At 43.9% G+C, this 18,294-nt stretch overlaps 2 protein-coding genes across 3 annotated transcripts; both read left to right on the top strand.

Annotated features, from left to right (window-relative positions):
• The first annotated feature begins 20 nt into the window (after positions 1–20).
• Positions 21–8,767, top strand: JMJD7 (jumonji domain containing 7). Of its 2 annotated transcripts, none has more exons than XM_063331669.1 (8): positions 21–179; positions 907–1,060; positions 2,025–2,278; positions 3,095–3,151; positions 3,561–3,656; positions 5,119–5,195; positions 6,291–6,450; positions 8,120–8,767. In XM_063331669.1, exons 1-8 carry the CDS (start codon positions 113–115, stop codon positions 8,206–8,208), a joined length of 954 nt encoding a protein of 317 aa, XP_063187739.1. In that variant the 5' UTR covers positions 21–112; the 3' UTR covers positions 8,209–8,767. The 2 variants fall into 2 exon arrangements, with proteins under 2 accessions (XP_063187739.1, XP_063187738.1); XM_063331668.1 differs by lacking the exon at positions 21–179 and adding an exon at positions 283–448.
• A 985-nt stretch (positions 8,768–9,752) lies between these two features.
• Positions 9,753–17,461, top strand: LOC134515127 (acyl-coenzyme A thioesterase 1-like). The gene is made up of 3 exons (XM_063333752.1): positions 9,753–10,441; positions 11,764–11,966; positions 13,294–17,461. Exons 1-3 carry the CDS (start codon positions 9,988–9,990, stop codon positions 13,894–13,896), a joined length of 1,260 nt encoding a protein of 419 aa, XP_063189822.1. The 5' UTR covers positions 9,753–9,987; the 3' UTR covers positions 13,897–17,461.
• Positions 17,462–18,294: the final 833 nt, after the last annotated feature.

The raw sequence follows: 18,294 nt of genomic DNA, 5'->3' as shown, positions 1-18,294 counted from the left end.
AAGGCGGTGCGGGGGGTGGAGGGGAGGGAGGCGGGCGCCGCCGCCTCCTCCTCCGGGCTCGGGCTGGGCCCCGCTCCGCGCCGTTCCTCCGCCTGCTCCCAGCGGCGCGGGCATGGCGGAGGGCGCGGCGCTGCGGGCCGTCAGGGGCTGCCTGGCCGCCTTCCCGCGGGAGGCCCGCGGTGAGCGCCGGGCCGCAGGGGCGGAGGGGGCGGGCCGTAGGGGGGGGTGTGGGTGGTGCAGCCCCGTGGGAAGGGACGGGGGAGGCCGCGGCGGGCCTGGGCCGGGCCCCAGCGCTCTCCGGGGGGGCCAGGCCGCCGCATGAGGAGAAGAACTCGGCCTGCGGCCGCCTCGGCGCCCCGGCTGGGCCGCAGCAGCGGCAAATGGCGCCTGCGTGTGTTGCAGTGGAGCATCCGCGCCCCTACGCTGTTTCCAGCCAAACGTTTCCAAGGTGAAGCAGCAGCAGAAAGGCCGCTGCAAAAAGAAATCGAAACTCGAGAGAACGGCCCTTTTAGGTTATTTTCCTTTGTATGAAATAGAAAAGCGAAGCAATAGTCCAGCTTCCCAAAACATTCTGTGGTGTTATCTCTGTATTGGAGTTGCGTCTCCTGTCACACACGTCCTCCTTGCCCACCCTCCTGGGGGCCCACAGCGTGGCCACCTCTGTGGCTGAGTGCAGGAGAGGAGCAGGGCGGCAGCCTGAGGTATCCCCCTGCCACCGAAACCCTCCCGGACAGCCTCTGGGTTTTCACAGAGCCATTTCTGGAGCTGGCAGTGGGACGACGACACACCGCTTGCTTTCAGTTGAGCGGCTGTGGCGTGGGGTTTGAAGCCGGTTAGTGTGCTGGAAGAGGGCACTTCTCTCAGGACCCCGAGTAAAACTGATTCTATTCTCGTTTGCCTGGACAGAGCTGGGGTGGACGGAGTCCATACCTTATCTTGACAGGCCTCCCTCCCCGCTGGAGTTTTATCGAGAATGGGTGAGTCCGAATAAACCTTGTATAATTCGGAATGCCATCAGCCACTGGCCAGCTCTGAAGAAATGGACCTCAGCATATCTCAGGTATGAAGGAGCTGGTGGTCAATTTCGGTTGACCTCAGTGAAAGGCCCTTGGTTAATCTTTGGTTTTATCCTTAAGATTAGCTCAGATATCTCCGTGCTTCTGTGCAAAGGTGTTCAGTCTTGCCAAACTCAAGTGTAAATTTTTTCCTGCAAACATAACTGTCCTGACCAGCTTGAGTGCAGTATGAAGGGTGGGTGTTCAGTGTGCAGCCGGCAGACTGGGGCTATCGAAACCCAGTCCGATCCATCCGATCGCTGTGCTCTGGCCACTGCTCCACCCTGTGGCCTCCCAGTTGCAGTTGGGGCTGTAGCGCTGTAATAACTGACTGGCCTGTTTGTGACTGAGTAGACCTTGGCTATTTTTAAAAGAAACAAAACCAAACCATGAGCGTTTTAACAATGACTGATTTTTTTCTCTTCTTTTAAAGTTCTTTTTTTGAGAGGGGATTTCTGGCTAGACCTAAAATCTATGGGCTTAAAATTAAATTTCTCACAGAAATAAGGGCTGTTAGACTCACAATGTGTGCATATGTGTATCTGTCAGTCTCTATTCACCGTTTCTCCTTCCTCGATTGTATTTGAACATGTGTCCCTCCAGATTTGGCTGGGTTGAGCAGTCCCGAGAATATTAAGCTCCACGATGATTTGTGAAAAGAAGTGGCTGAAAGAGGGCTGTCTGCGCACACGGAGGGAAAGGGAGGTCCTTTGTGAACTCGCCTATTAGACACAAAAGAATTTAGAGAAGCGAAAGATACTATGGTTGCTTTGACCATAGGGAGAAATTTGGATCAGAATGCCGGAGGCCTTATCAGATAGTAGAAAATCTAGTTTAGAGACATCCAGCCACGGAAAGCCAGGCTTCTTATTTTTTGCTGCCCGTGAAACACGTTCCTTTTAAAGTAACCAGTGTCCAATATATGGGCCAATTGCAGGTCTGGCTATAAACCTTTGGTTTGTTTTGCAGGGAGGTAGTAGGTCCCAAGGTAGTGAGTGTGGCAGTAACACCAAATGGTTATGCAGATGCGGTGTTTCAGGACCGTTTTGTCATGCCAGAGGAGCGCCAAATGCCTTTCATGGACTTTTTGGACATTGTGGAGAAGAAAGTGACCTCTCCCAACGTGTTCTACGTGCAGAAGCAGTGTTCAAACCTCACCGAGGAGTTCCCTGAACTTGTCTGTGATGTGCAGCCGGACATACCATGGATGAGTGAGGCACTTGGTAAACCTTGTGTTTCTCCTATATTCAGTAAATATTTTGTATGGAACTTTAAAACAATCGTGCTAAGTACATGGTGAATATTTGTTCTATTTCTGGATGCCACAGCTCAGTTTGGTTTCATCCCCTTAGAAAGCAGAAGTGGTAAAATACTTAATAATAGAGTAATCCAAGCTTGGGGTTTGGGTTACTCCAGAATCAGTATCTCAGTTGTGTATTGGGGCCATCACAACTGAAACAACATGGTGATAGTGCCATATAGCATTTCTTTTTAAATAGTGGCTTTTCTCTCATTTAGAGTCATGTTTCAACTCGAATTCACGCTGTTGCTACCAGAGCTAGCATAACGAGTGAGTGAAGCAACACACAGCCCCCACCTCCTTTGGTAAAATTACGGATGTTTGTTTCTAGTTAAACACTGTTCTGCTTCAGTTTGTTTCTATTTTATGGCATGTCTTTCCTTAAAATGTCAATGAAAATGATTTACTGTGATCGCACCTTCTTTTTGCAACTGTACGAAGATGTGCTGCAGTTTCTCTATGAGCTAAGTCTTAGGGATTCAGAATGTTGTAACCATCAATTTGGGCATGGACAGTACTGGGCTATGAAGTGTGATGGGCACTACAGTGGCTTGCAGCATAGGAGGAGGTTGCTGTTGCTCACAGAGTGCTATTTGCAATGAAACCTGTCATAGTTCTGAAGGAAGTTAAAGGACAGAATTTGGCAGAAATTGGCAGAAAATTATTTGAAACGCTTTTAAACATGACACTTCACATTCTTTTTTTGTTGACAACATTCCTCTGTTCCTTAACCGTACAGGGAAGAAGCCCGATGCTGTGAATTTCTGGCTTGGCGAATCAGCTGCTGTGACGTCTTGTACGTATTTTGTGTTGCTGTAAGTCTTCCCTGTGCTTTCAGCACAGGTTTAAGCGGGCTTGTTTTGAGTTAGTGGCTCCGTAGGACTGCGTGTATTTTCTGACAAGGCAGTTCCGCTTTGACATGCTTTTTTCATGCTTTCTTTTGCACTTCTGCAGCCTCTTGCTGCTGTGTCTCTGGGTGCATCTACCTGACATTGTGTCAGGCAAGGCGCTGATAATTTGCTTCGTTGAATACATTTGCTACATTATATTGTTACTTTCCACTCTCGCTGGCCGCAAGAGGAGAAAGCAGCCTGATAACGAGGACAAGCTGATGCTTTCAGTTTACTGGCGTTTCTGATGTAGAGAAGGAAACAACGCTGATTTTCTCTCTTTCTCAACATCTCTTTTTTTTTTCTCAATCTTAGTACATAAAGATCATTATGAGAACTTGTACTGTGTGATATCTGGAGAGAAACATTTTCTACTGCATCCACCGAGTGACCGTCCCTTCATCCCATATGGTACATAATTTACTACGCAATATGTCTGGAGGCTGGAAGGAGGAGAGACTAAAATATTGAAAGATACAAAAAAGGAAACAGATAACAATTTGATGTTTATGCAGTGTCACGCTTTCCAGTGTGAATAGAAATCTCTTCTATGTCACTGCAGGTAGTTTGTAATACGAACATTATTCTGAGGTCAGGTTTTCCAGTCCTGTAAAGTCGTAGGTTCATTGATACTCTCTTCAGCTTCAGAATATTTAAATAATTCAAGTATCTTGTCAGTATTGTGGCATGTCATTGCTGATATTTAACAGGTTTGTGTTCTGCCTGCTTATTCTTTTCTCTAGGAAAAAAGTCAGGAAGCTGAAAAATAAGTTGTCATTTGATGAAACATTCAGGTTACGAACTGAATCTCTGAAAAGTGGAGAAATGAAAAAAGATTCTTATGGCAGCATTACTTTGCATTGCTCATTTTCTTTTTCTTTATATTGCTTTCCTGTGTGCACAGTAATAGTTTGTTATGTTGCAGTGTCATCTAGAAGATGGACAGCTTAACTTTATGCCTTGTAAAATTACGTTATTTTCCCATTCCTTAACTTTCAAACCATCAGATCAAGTGAATGCAGAGTGCTATATGGCACTAATATAATTTTGCCTAGATACGTGTGCTGCTACGATATTTTATTTATACTGGTGTTATTTTGTTTACAACCTTGAAATCATAGAATCATAGAATGGTTTGGGTTGGAAGGGACTTTTAACGTCTCAGCCTGTCTTCATAGGAGAGGTATGTATATGACTGTATGAAATTCGTGTGTATCATATAAGTCATACTTTGTAAAATGAGTTCCTGTTAAAGCATAGAACAGAGATAATGCTTACATTTTAATAGTGTGTTGTAAAAAGACAACATCTTTTTGAACATCAAGTTAATGGAGAGAAACTCTCTCAAGGGAGGACTCAGAAAACCACATGTGCTGAAGCAATGAAGAAAAGCAACTGGCGGTACCAGAAGCAGTTGATGAGCCTTATCAGACAAAATTAGAAGTGAAAGGCTGGTCACAAGTCAGTAATAACTCTTGTGAGTGCTATCTTGCTAGACTGACCTAAGAATATAGAACAATGTGTAAGTAAGTCAAAGATGCATTTATGACTTCCAAAAGGGAAACAAGACAGTTACTGGAATGAAATAGGACCAGGAGTAAAATGGTTTTTGAGGAGAATAATTCCTGTGAGGAAAGAAGGTTGGAATTCCAAACAGGAAGGCAATTCATTATTCAGACTGACTTAAAAAAAAAGAAAATTAAGAAACTGGTTAAAAATTGAAATGGACAAAGGGAAGGACAATGAGGACAGTAAGTTGAAAATGGTTTTGTCTTTATTTTTCTTTTACTGTGTGAAAGCGTGACGTGACTTGCCATTAGTTTCTCTGAGTACTACTCTGATTTGTGCCATTTAATTATTTCTGTGGTTCCAGAGCTCTATCAGCCAGCAACCTACCGGGTATCAGAAGATGGCTCATTTGAAATTGTGGATGAGAAGAGTGAGGAAAAGGTAAAAAGTATCTAAAGAACACAATCAATACATTAAAGGTAGTTTTGGGCACTGCTGAGCCCTCAAACTGAGCATATTGATTAATACTTAGAAATCCTTCGTTACTGGAAAGAGAATGCCCAGATATTTCACTTGTATTTTACTGTTTGCAAATCATACCTAGGTTTCAGAAAAGATTTGTACTGCACACCTGAACCCGTTGATATCATAAACTGTCTTCCTTGCACCAAACTTAAATAGATTCAGTAAAGGACTTTTAAATGAATCAACAATAAAGGAACTGATTTCATTAAGACTGAAATAGACTCCTCTGCATTCACTTTCTTTTGGCCCTCTACTCAGGGCTGCATTTTGCTTTACAGCAGTATCACCCAGTGCAATAAAACATACCTATCTCAACGAATAAATTGTGTTCTCCTAGAAGTATCAATATTTTTTTGGTTAAAATCTATAGATCTGCAGGCACTTCACAAAACCTCAGTAGCCTTTTGTATGTAATCTCCTTTTGTCTCTGCAATGTGTGACTAATGCCACAGCTGAACTTGCGCTGTGGCTTTTTCTCTGTTTCCAGAATGGTGCTCATGGAATCTCATGGGAGCATTCCTGTAACACAGTAAGGTGGAGTGCTGAGGTTTATAACTCTGTAGGGCACAGAAAAAGTGAATGCAGGGAAGAGGGATTTCCCAGCAGGAAGAGAGGTTTTAGCTGGTGGGGATAGAATTAGACCAGAGAGCTTTAGAAGAAGAAAGGAATTTCTAAGAGGAGTGGTGCAGATGAAATATTCAAGTACTGAATGCAGGAGGAACAAGTGACTTAAGGGACTGGAGGTGTTTTGAAAGTATACCATGAGACTGAAATTTCATGGCTGACATTTAGCATCTTTTCCCTAATTAGAAATGTGTCGCTGAAGGAGGCAAATTTTTGCATCCTTGACCTATTCTGAGTTGAATGTGGAAAGCTGCATAGCTGTATGTGTTTTGCTAGGCAAAACACGTGTTTTGTAACCTAGTAAGTTTGGTTATCGGTTGTTTTTCTGGAAGCTTGCTGGAATTTTTTGCCAGGGTCAGTACCATATACATGCTTCTCTGCTTTTAGGTGCCCTGGATACCCTTGGACCCCTTGAATCCCAATCTGGAACAGTACCCAGAGTATGCTCAGGCAAAACCTTTGCAGTGTACAGTGAAAGCTGGTGAGATGTTATACCTGCCTTCTCTCTGGTTCCATCATGTTCAGCAATCACATGGCTGTATAGCAGGTAAAATACACAGTATTTCCAGATACGGTTTTGAGCTGTGGTAAGTGTGCTGCTAGATACCCCACAGCAAAGCATAACTGGGACTAAAGGTCCCTTTAGGATCATCTACCTCCCCTCAGGAGGAAATAGCAATCTCGACAGATGCCATGGGGCTACCTCCTTGCAGTCTCTTTTGCTTATAATTCATAGCATTGTTGACAAGTGCTAGGGGTACAGCAGAAGAAGTCGTCTGTCTAGTTGTCAAGGCTGGAGAAGCATAGCTAATTCAGTGATCATGATCCAGTTTCTGTTCATGATGTGGAGCTAAGTAGTTTGCCTAGCCTGATAACTGCAAATTGGTCATCTGCATACCTTTCACAAAAAACCTGCATGGTGCGTGTGCCATTATCACATCAGCACAAAAGGTTCTGGGGGAAGAAAAGGAAACTAGAAAGTGTGTGAGTTTTAGGCATGGATGTAGACACAACACGTTGTGTGAGCTGGAACCTGCTGTGACCCAGTCACTTATAAGTGACCCAGTCACTAATAAGCCTATGCTTATGTTGCTCTTCCCCTGCACTTAACAAAAGACATGTCATGTCTGTCTTTGTAAGATTTATCATTATCTCTCTCTAACTTCTTTTTTCCATCCCCAAGAGAGTTCTAGAATTTCAAGCATTGCTCATTTGGTGCAGGTGAAGGGGTGGGGATGGTGCACAATATTATCATTACATTGCGTAAGTTTTGCAAGGTTTGAGGAAAAGTTTTTTGCTGTCCTTTGCCTGAAATAATCCTGTCTGTCCAGGCAGAGTAAATAAAGTATTCTGAACAACATAACATTAGTATTTGTGTAACACTGCAAATACTGCAGGGCTTTTTTTTTTTTTTCTTCAGTATGAGCGATACTGTGATAAAAAGACAAGCTAGCAGTAAAGCAGTATTTCTGATTCTCTTTTCCCAGTACTGCTGCATCAGTCCTTAAACATTTTTTTGGAAAAAGTAGAGTTGTTTCCAGCTGCAAGCCCCTGGCTACTCTCTTTTTCTCGGTCTAGCAGAAATGCTAAAGAATTGCCAAGTTTATTTGGCCTTTGGTCTGTTAACTGCATTACAGTCTGAAAACACTTGAAAAATCAATATTGTCTGGGTCTGGTCCAGGGGATGACTGAAGCTAGAGTATATCCTCCTCCAAGAACCATTGGTACAATATTATACTGCTTGGCTTATTTTTTTCTAGCAGACATACACTAAAATTAAAATGAGAAGCTGAATTAAAGCACTGTCTAATTGATCACCATTGTGAAGTAGTGGCGAATTTGTGATCCTTTAAACACTCAGAGGAAGAGAGGTTCCTATCCAGATATTAAACTTTGCAGTGTATTTGGTATTTTTGGTCTAAATAGAAGCATACATTTTCTGTTCCTAAAATTTTTGCCAGCTTCTGCTCCAAGGAATCCCAAGTGTAGACTCTGAAGAGGAGTTGGTTTGGGTTAAGACAGAGTTGTGTTGGCAGCACTGTTAAAGAACTCTAATGTTTGCTTATGTTGTTTTTGGCTGTAGTCAAAGATTTGCTATTTTCAAAGTTCAGTCAGTAATAAGGAAAATCCAAACTGTGTAAAACAGTCTATGAACACGTTTGTAAATCATTACATTCTAGCCTTAGAAATGTTTTTGCTTTTTCTTGTCTCCTCAGTGAATTATTGGTATGACATGGAATACGACCTTAAGTACAGCTACTATCAACTCCTAGACTGTCTCACAAAAGCAGTGAATGTGTTATAGCAGAGGTGGGGGACTCAACCTCCTGATTTTTCTCTCTGGTGTGGTACAATCAATCATCAGCATCTGTGACTGGAGTACAAACATGATTTAAATGAAAAGAACTGAACATGAAATTATCCTCAACAATGTCTGTCAAATGAATCACAGATATTTTGCTTGATTCAGAGTCCAGATCAATTGGCCAGGTTTTTTGGCTTGTAAGTAGAAGGTTTGACAATAGCATTTTTAGGTCTTTGCATGTTGCCTCGGTGATGGTGAGCAAAGTAAAGTTTGAAGGGAGGGAATCCAGGTTTTGGAAATCCCCAAAGAGAAGCCATGACTGTTTGTTTAGATCTACAGACTCTTTTCATAACAACCCAAGTGACAAGGAGGAATTTGCTCTGCCATCCGCCTGTGCATCAGGCTGTGCATCAGGCTGCATCAGTCCAACACATGCATTCCACTTAAGGAATTAAGCGATGCATTCCTGTCCAGCTGTAATTAACTAAGTTCAGTGGCTGTGGTGTTTTGACGGTGAGAAATTACAACTTCTGCAATAAAAGGTCAGTTTAAAAGCTTATTTTTGTACTAATTTATTACTTTTTTTCCAAATGATGTGATGAGTGGAGGACACCTAGGAGGACAGGAAAAAGTCAATGCTGGCTATTTTCCATGTTAAGCTACATGTTTTTATTGCTGTTTTTTTATTTCTTTCTACCGTTGTATTTAAATGTAGCTGCATTGTCTGACATCCTAAGTGGCGATTTTAGAGTTGCTTTGCCAGATCTACGGTCAGTCTGCACATCAGCTCTGGTGTTCTGGCATGACGTGATTCTGCAGCTTGCAGGCTCATTGGTTGTTTCATTCTTTTGCCATTAATTGCCACCTAACACGTAGTCAGGCGAGTTGTGTGAACCAGGTGCCTATTTCGGCAGCCTTAATTCCCATCTGTATTTCCACAGAACGGGATGAGACTACGCACATGTCTGAGGTCCACAGAGTAGGACTAGAAGGCTGTTAAATACACAGACATTGCAAAAATGAAGTGTCGTTTATGAAAACCAAAAGTTGGTATTTATCATCAAATCTTCAAACAGTTCCTTAGAAATGTTAGTGATATTGGGGAAAATTTATTTTCCATATATTAATTAGGAAAATGCAGATAACCTTTAGGCAAGATTGATTATTACGAAGAAAAAAAGGTAATAATTCTTTTATTTTGTCTGTTTATTTTTTTAAGAAACACAGTTAAAGCTTAAAGCATCATTTTACCTTGTGGTGCTTGTCCAAAAATTGCTGAAAACTCAAGAGGGACTGAGGGCAGGCTTTGTTTCCCAGCTAGATTAACATGTCACGTTACATCAGGCTTTCCAGCTTGTGTTTGCTGCGCCTTGGAAAAGGTGCCCAAGCCAGTTCTGCAGTCGAATCCGGACTTTCCCACAGAGGGAAAGGCAATTTGAATATCTCTTTTTGTCAGTTTGGGGTTTTTGATTTAGTCTCTCTCTATAACCAAAAGTAAGACCGCACGCCAGGAACAAATGACAGCTTTTGTCTGTGCAAGTGGATGGTGTTACTGTACCACCTCTGAGCCGAAGTGCCTGGAGGGAGGCGTGTTCTGAACTACGTCTCCCAGCAGACCGTGCTTGCGGGCTGAAGGAAGCAGTCACGGTGGTTCCTCCTGGACTTTGGGCAGAGATTTTAAGTCTGAGAGGCGACAGGCTCCTGACGATCCTCTTCCACGCAGCCCGTGTGTCTCGCCACAAAAAAAGAGCAGCTCCTCTCCCCGCCAGCAGAGCCGGGATGGCGGTGCAGGTGACGGTTCTGCCTTCCCCCAGGTGTCTGTTTGATGACCCCGTGCAGATCTGTGTGGCCGGTCTCCTGCCACAGCAGGCGGTCACCCTCCGAGCCAGCCTGGTGGACGAGAGCGGGGAGCTTTTCCAAGCCCACGCTCGCTACAGAGCTGGGAGCAGCGGAGAGCTCGACCTCAGCCGCTCCCCTGCGCTGGGGGGCAGCTATTCAGGAGTGGAGCCGATGGGGCTGCTGTGGTCTCTGCAGTCTAAAGCGCCCTATAAGCGGCTGGCAAAGAGGAACGTCCTGACCCCTTTCTGTGTGGACTTTGAAGTGTATGAGGGACACGGGGACATGAGCCACTTGCTGGGAAAATGCACCAATGAGCGATGGTTTATAGGAGAGGGGGTGAAGAGGATTTCGGTCAGAGAAGGTCGTCTGAAAGCAACTCTCTTCCTCCCTCCTGGTGAGTTTTAATTCTGTTCTGGTTTTCCAGGTGTGACTTATGCAACGTATTGGGTCCCATGGCCCCTGGATGCACTTGGCAACCCAGAGCAAAGCCTCAGCTAATGGTTCCCTCAGCCTGTGCTTTGTCTAGCTACTTTGGATCCTCACAGCAGAGCAGGGGGAGCAGGCGTTGGCCAGGCGGGTGAAGCGCTGAGGCGGGGGTGCAGGGAGGGCAGCAATGGTAATACAAGGCATGTCCTGTTTGCTCTAGCTGAGGGGGGTCAGGACCTCTCCTGCAGTGAGAGGTCTGGGGAAAAATGTGTTTATTTCTTAGCTCTTCTGTTTAGCTGATGGGACAAAGAGGCCCCTGGTCTTCGGCAGAGCTGTGAGGCATGATGGCTCCAGCCGTGAAGTAAGGAATGACAAGGTGTGGTGGGACCACTGGACTCAGGCTGCAGCCAGCCTAGGCTACTCCAACAGCTGCCATGGATCTTCCTGCAGGCTCTGGACTTGTCTCTCTGACTCTCTCTTTGGATAAGGAAAAGACAAAGAAAGAAGTTTCTACCTAGTTGAGCAGCTTAACTGCATGGGATACTTAGGATGGTGGGAGAGAAATGAGAAAAGCAAGGTCTTTAATTAAACAGGTGTCATATTCCACAGCTCCATATGGAGACAGTGCGGAGACTGGATCCTGTGTAAAGCTTCTCTGAGCCCTGAACTGTTTATGTTCCTTGACCATCTCTTAAATGTGAATGTCTTGCTCTGTAATGAACAAAAAGTCCATTGCAGCTGCTGTGACACCAAATCTTGTAAGGGAGCTCTGGCTCTAAAAATGGGCAGAGTAGTGGCAGGAAAGGAAGGTCCTATGGCTACAGGAGGAAAACTGAGAAGCCCAGGGGCAGTTACCCAGATCAGACTGAAGCCTGAATTGGCATAGGTCAAAGATCAGCGCTGGCATTTGTGGGTGCATTTCATAACTCAGGTATTCCCTCTCTGGAAAAACTGCTAGCAAAGTTCCTAAAAGAAGCACAGCTCATGCAGCGATACTGTTTGTTCATCAATCCCCAATGGCCTGAGAACATCTAGGCCAATTTCAGCTGAAACTCATGGCGGGATGGCGGGAAAAGGATGCCCAACATATGAACTTCCTATTGTGAATTCCTAAGAGAGAGAAGAAATACCCAAATTAGTGTCCTTATGGTGATTGTGCGTGTGCCTGAGCACAGGAACCTCAATGGAAAGCTTCAGAGGATGATTTCCTTTTGATATCTACTGTCCTTATATGTGCTGAGGGAGCACTACCGAAAGGACAACTGTAGAAACTTTTCTCTTTCATTGCAGGACCTGGTCCATTCCCTGGACTTATCGATTTGTATGGATCTGGAGGAGGTCTTGTTGAATACAGAGCAAGTCTTCTGGCTAGCAGAGGCTTTGTGACTCTGGCTCTTGCTTACATGGCCTTTGAAGATCTCCCTGCTATGCCAGAGATTCTTGAACTGGACTATTTTGAAGAAGCTGTAAACTTTTTGCAGAAGCAGCAGCAGGTAAGAGACAAATTATGATGCTCATCCTGTTGGAAACTATTTTCCAGTTTTCTAATGTGAAATACTGTATGTCACTGAATGCAACCAAGTTTCTGAGATGTTAGAAGGAGACAACATTGTCTGAAAGACAGCATGATCTGAGAGGTGGAAAAGCCTGGTCCTCAGTTCCAGTTTTGCAAGTAGTTGGATAGCTGGTTTTGCACAGCATCTTGTGACAGTCCATAGAGTGTTGTGCAAACCACTGTTTGTGTAAGATTAAATTAAACCAGTTCCTGGACTAGAAGGACGAAATCGATGATTTTTTTTCCCTCCTTTTGCGTCTTTCAAGATTTTAGAAAGGAAAAAAATCCATTGACTTTTTTACTATTTCTGAAATGTTAAAGGCTTTTAGTTCTAAGTAAGTTTCGAAAGACAGTACTAAAACACTTTAACAACAGAATCCCTTATGGTTGCAGCACTGGAAAGTGTGCCATGTCTTAAGAAACTGGGGCTGTATTTGAACAGGTATGTGGAATAGGAAGGACACTTTTTAGCAATATATCATTATACTTAAACCAAAAGACACCAAGAGAAATCAAGTAGCATTTAAACTTTGAATGGAATGCTACTTAATGTGATATTCATTTCACAGTTATTTTTTTTCTAGCACGTGGACACCAGGAATGTAGCCATCATGAGTGCAGAATTCAGCCTTGCTTGTTTGTCTTGTTCCTCATGGAGCCCTGGAACTTCCAGAGTATATTAGAAGACACACATTAAAAAATCAATTCGGTGTGAAGAGCCCTCACTCTAAATAAGTTGATTTAAATAGTAGTTGGGCTTACTCAGCCTCAGGTGTAATGAACCATATGTGTTTCAAGACAAAACAGAAGATAACATGTTGGTGAGCTGTAGGAGAGTATCAAAAAACAACGGCATGAAAGAAAATCAATGCAAGTAAACCCATGAAAACGTGGTTTTCCAAAGGGGACCTGAGGAGAGAAGATTGAGGGGGTTTGGAGGCAGGAGCAGTAAAAGATACAATACTGGGAGCAAGCGTCTAGCCAAGATGTAGAGGGAGCAAAGAGGCTTTGTCTGTAGAGATCACCAGGAAGAAAAAATGTTACAGGAGGAGAAAATTTGAGGAGCTGTAGAATTCATAGTCACTCTTGTGGAGGCTAAGCAAAGGGACAGATATGGGAATGATGTGACCTGAATAGAGAGATGTAAAGGGTTAAATATGGGTGGTCTTAGTTGGATGAGGAGTGAGGAAGCAGAACGGGCGACATTACGTCAGCCCAGGAAATGAGGGGTAGTTGATAATGGTTGTTTCATAACTGTGTTTCAGGTGAAGGATACTGGGATTGGCGTTTTGGGCTTGTCTAAAGGAGCTGATCTAGCCCTTTCCATGGCCACGTTTCTACCTGGAATCAAGGCAGCTGTCAGCATATCTGGAAGTGGTTTTAATTCTTTCATTCCCCTGCGGGTGGATGGCTTCACTGTTCCTCCCCACCCGTATGATTTGGGGAGGATGAAGATCAGTGACGAGTCTGGCCTAGTAGATTTCTCAGATGTCCTGGATGATCACAGGGACCCAGCGACTTGGGACTGTCGCATTCCTATGGAGAGGTCCTTGGCAAAGTTCCTCTTCCTGTCTGGACTGGATGACACAAACTGGAAAAGTGACGTCTATTGCCAGGATGCTGTTCAGCGCCTTCAGCAGCATGGACGGAAAGTGGAGTTTTGCTCCTATTCTGGAGCAGGGCACCTCTTGGAGCCACCATACCTGCCTCTGTGCCAGGCTTCGATCCACAAAGTGCTTGGGGTATTTGTACACTGGGGAGGGCAATGGAGGGAGCATGCCAAAGCCCAAGAAGATGCATGGCACAGGATACAGGCCTTTTTCTGGCAACACTTGATGGACTCAGACATCCCTAAGAGTAAGCTGTAGTGGAAGCTGTCAAAGGTGCTAACCAGGGTTGGTATTTCAGCTCTCACTGAATCTTGGAAACTCATTGAAAGTTTCCTGGCCTGCCTTCTTCTAAACCCCACTGCTGCATAGTTGTTTATTTTCATTCCCCAAACAATTTCCCATTTTTTTGGTTGAATTTTAGTTGTTTTCTGGCCCCAGCTGCAGTGTAGATTGGCACCATCTGATCTGCCTGTGTGCTGTAGTCATCTGAGAAAAACCCAGCATACCATCATTCAGATTGCATTTGTACTGAGCTGTCTTGCCCTCAATCTCAAACCATCATCTTTGGTAGCAGGAAACACTCTCATAGGAGGAGTTTTCCATTGACTTGTTTAGTCTTGCACCTTTCACTAACCTAGATGTAAACAGCAATTTCTTGAGACGGCACATCAGTACACTCACCTTTCCTCTTGGTATATCATTTTCTCACATTTCTTAGTAAAAAGGTTGCAGCAATTCTGATCTCAACTGGGTAATCAGACACCCTTCTGACTTATTCTGAAGTGCGGTGATTACATTTTTTTTTCTGGTACCTCAAAAACCAGAAGTGAATCTTATTCAGGCTACCAGGTTATCTGCTTACTCCAGATAAGTTACGTATCAGGGTAAAGTTTCCACTGCACTACTCAATAAATACACTGTGTATGTGTGTATGCACAGTTTACTTGAAATTATCTGAATGAAGCCTTCAATTGTCTTTATTCCTATAAATAATACATAGGCAGAAATCCTGGTGTAGTCACAAGCTGCTGCTTCACCTAGCCGAAGAATTTATGTCCAGAAGTCCTTCCATCGGTAAGAGGAGTGGGGGAGTCTGCCGTAGGCATCTGCACAATGCTCGAGATGGGGGTGATATAGATGTGCTAAGTACCTTCTTTTGAATGTTGAAAGTCAGTTTATCCCTGTTTTGGGGAGGAAGAATAAAGCCGCTGCTGTTGCTGAATTCCCGGGAGCCCTGTGGAGTGGGCTGTCTCTGCGCTCTTGCCACTATGGCAGAGAGCTGTGGGCTCCATGACAGCTAGGAAATGCCACTCTGCAGAGAGGGCTGACCTTGCCTTCTGGGGAGAATGCGCATCATCTCACCCTTTACTGAGGTAACAAATCTGCCAAGGACAGCTGTGATCTACCTTGTGCATTTGTGGGATAGTGGCATACAGCAGCTTGCTGGCTTTTTCTTGATATCAAATGGCATCAACTGAGCCGATTTTGCTTCCTGGAGCAGTCAAGGCTCCCATTCTGACCACAGAAGCCAGGTGGAGCTGGGGGTCTCTGCCTGCGCTGAGGCAGCACAATCTTGCCTTTTAGAGGGCAGTAGTCCCTGGTTTCCAATTTCTTCTGGGACGTGAGCCCTGCAGGAGCCTGGACCCTGCTGAGGGCAGAACCATACCCTTAGTTATTGTGCTTCAAGGAGCAAAGGCTACTCAAAATGAGCCTCAAAGGGCTGTAGGTCCATTCAATACATGCAATGCAGAGCGTGCCCTTTCATTTACTTCCAATTTTCCTGCCACAGCCCTTCTTCAAAATGGTGGATGGGTACCACTTAGCTCAAGGTGTAAGCAGTTAGAGTGGGGAGGTGTCACTCCTGCTCACCTGTACTGGTCATCCATCAAGTTTTCTGCTATTACCTCTTCCTCGTTTCTGTTTTTCCCCTGTGTGTCTATGTCCTGCATGGACTGTGGTTGTTCCAGATGTTTAGTGAGTGGGCAGGACCTGGCAGAAGAGCAATGTGATGCAACAAGTGAAGTCAAACCCATTTAAGCATTTCAGTCTGAGTAAGGGACATTTTCTTTCCCCTTATTTTTCTATTTTATTGAAGCAGTCAAAAAACCCTGGGTTGTCCATCCACGCTTGCGTCAGACTCAGGGCACGAGGCTGTGGTACGAGTAATTTGGTTCTTTTGTTTTTTCTGAACACAGTGAGGCTTATACAGTACACTGGGGCGTTCTCCCGCCTGTGGGATAACGCATCTATTTCAGTCCCTTCTGAGGGGAAGACAAACTTTCTCAGCCGTCAGTGGGCAGTTTACAGATATATACTTCGAATTACAAAATTGTGAGCTTCTGAGAAAGTACATTTTCTTCAACTATAGGAAACTACCATTAAAAGGAAAAATACTTTCCATCAGTAAATCAACTATGTGGTCAGTGATGCTTTCATACAGTCTGTTATGTTGTCACATTCAGCAATCGGGTGCAGGAAAACAGTGTTGAAACTAGAGGATGAAGGGAGATGACAAGAGCACATAGGAACTCTTTGTTTCGTTGCTCTGGAATGGAAGCTTTGCTACCCACTTAAAAGCCCTTTATTTATCACTTGGATGGCAGCTGGCAAGAAAAGACGGAAAAAGCTGATTTAGCTGAGCAGCTTTGTGCCACTTGCAAAGAAGAAAACATGCCAGCCAACCCAGTTGCACTGGGAATTCTTTTTTAAATCAGCTGGCCTTTTAAAATTAAACTCGAGTTTGAAACTTACCTTCAGGAAACTGGAAACTGAAGGGAGACTAATACCAAATAATTGCAAATAGCCTAGCTTCAATAAAATGCTTATGCCTGTTCTTTGACGTGTTCTTCAGTGTTTTGCTGAAGACTTTGACTACTAAATGTTTCTTCTACTGAAGAGGTGATACAGACAAATGGGGCTAATATCACATTTTTTTCCAAGTTAGTGACAAAAATTCTACTAATTACAGCCTGTAGACTCAGGGTGCTTCATATAATTTCTCTAGGCTTACAGAGTACAGACAACATTATTCAAGAACGATGTGAAAGTTATTTAATTAAAGATAATTGATCTTTAGCTGCAAAAGACATCCTATGCCAAGCGCAACTGATAATAAAAATTGGATGGGGAAAGCTATTCTTGTAATCTGCTTGTAGTTGAAAAGTGCTTCAGATAAAATAGAGCATCAAAGGACTGGCTTGAACCAAAAGATCTCGGCTTAATGCTTACATCAGTCATCCCTTTGTTTGGCACTTTGCGCTACATATCTATTATGAGAATGAGAAAAGCTTGTGATGAGTCTTTTAGGAAACCGAGAAGCAATCTCCCCACATGTAAGCTGCTATGAACAAATTTATTGTAAGGAAACAGTACATCTTGCAGTGCTCTTTTGGGGCAGGATGGTTTCCCTAGCTAATTTGGAATAGGGCAACGGTAGAGATTGCTGATTTGCCAGTTCATTCTTGAAATTTTCCTTCTTTGCTCTATTTCAACTTGTGGTCTGTCTACATAGAAAGGAGACTACCCCAAAAAGAAGAGAACTGGTGAGAAAAAGCACGTCCTTGAGTGGAACATCACTAAACTCTACTTTTGCCTTACTTCCCTGACGCCATGAATCTAATATAATCCGTGTGAATGCAGTCTAAGTTATGAGAAGCATATATAGCATTATTTTAAACTAGGTGTCCGTGAAGCAGGTTACAGGCTGTTTGCACACGGAGACCTTTGGATACAATTATCCTTTTTGTTGTGGGCTTTCTGTATCACAATGCAGATGGTTTTCTTTACATAGCTGCATCCTGCAGTCCTATCTACTCAGTAACCCTTCCAGCTTTGGGCGCCTCACCACAAAAAAGACATTGAGGTGCTGGAGCGGCTCCAGAGAAGGGCAACGAAGCTGGTGAGGGGTCTGGAGAATAAGTCTTATGAAGAGTGGTGGAGGGAGCTGGGGTTGTTTAGCCTGGAGAAAAGGAGGCTGAGGAGAGACCTTATCACTCTCTACAACTACCTGAAAGGAGGTTGTAGAGAGGTGGGGGTTGGTCTCTTCTCCCAAGTAACAGGTGATAGGACAAGAGGAAACAGCCTCAAGTTGCACCAGGGGCGGTTTAGACTGGATATTAGGAAAAATTTTTGCACTGAAAGGGATATTAAGCTTTGGAACAGGCTGCCCAGGGAAGTGGTTGAGGCACCATTCCTGGAGATATTTAAAAGACATAGTGCTTAGAGATACGGTTTAGTGATGGTTTTTGTCAAGAGTTAGGTTGATGGTTGGACTAGATGATCTGAAAGGTCCCTTCCAACCTAGGCAATTCTATGATTCTATGAAAAGCTCCAGGGACTCCTAACAGTTTGGAAACATTTGGACACTGCGTGGGGCAGTGTCCTCTCTACTTCCCAAAGCTTCTTGAAAAGTCTTATGGGGTTCTTTCCCCATACTTTGCCATACATGTTGTTAGACTGTGTATAGCTGAGGAATAAAGAAGTTCTTGATGTTCTTTACTGAAGACCTAAAAGTATCAGGTATTTAATTGAACACAAACTAAAGCTGATCTGGAAGCATTTTGATACACGTACAGTATAACTTGGAGGAAACTCCAGCGTGAAAGTAGTCAAAGTGCCTTTATTAGAGAAAAGTGAACCACAGGTACAGAAGAGGTG

Source organism: Chroicocephalus ridibundus, chromosome 4 (genome assembly GCF_963924245.1).
Source record: "Chroicocephalus ridibundus chromosome 4, bChrRid1.1, whole genome shotgun sequence".
NCBI lineage: Eukaryota > Metazoa > Chordata > Aves > Charadriiformes > Laridae > Chroicocephalus > Chroicocephalus ridibundus.
The sequence above is the reverse complement of the archived record's forward strand: the minus strand, read 5'-3'. Positions and strand labels throughout refer to the sequence as shown.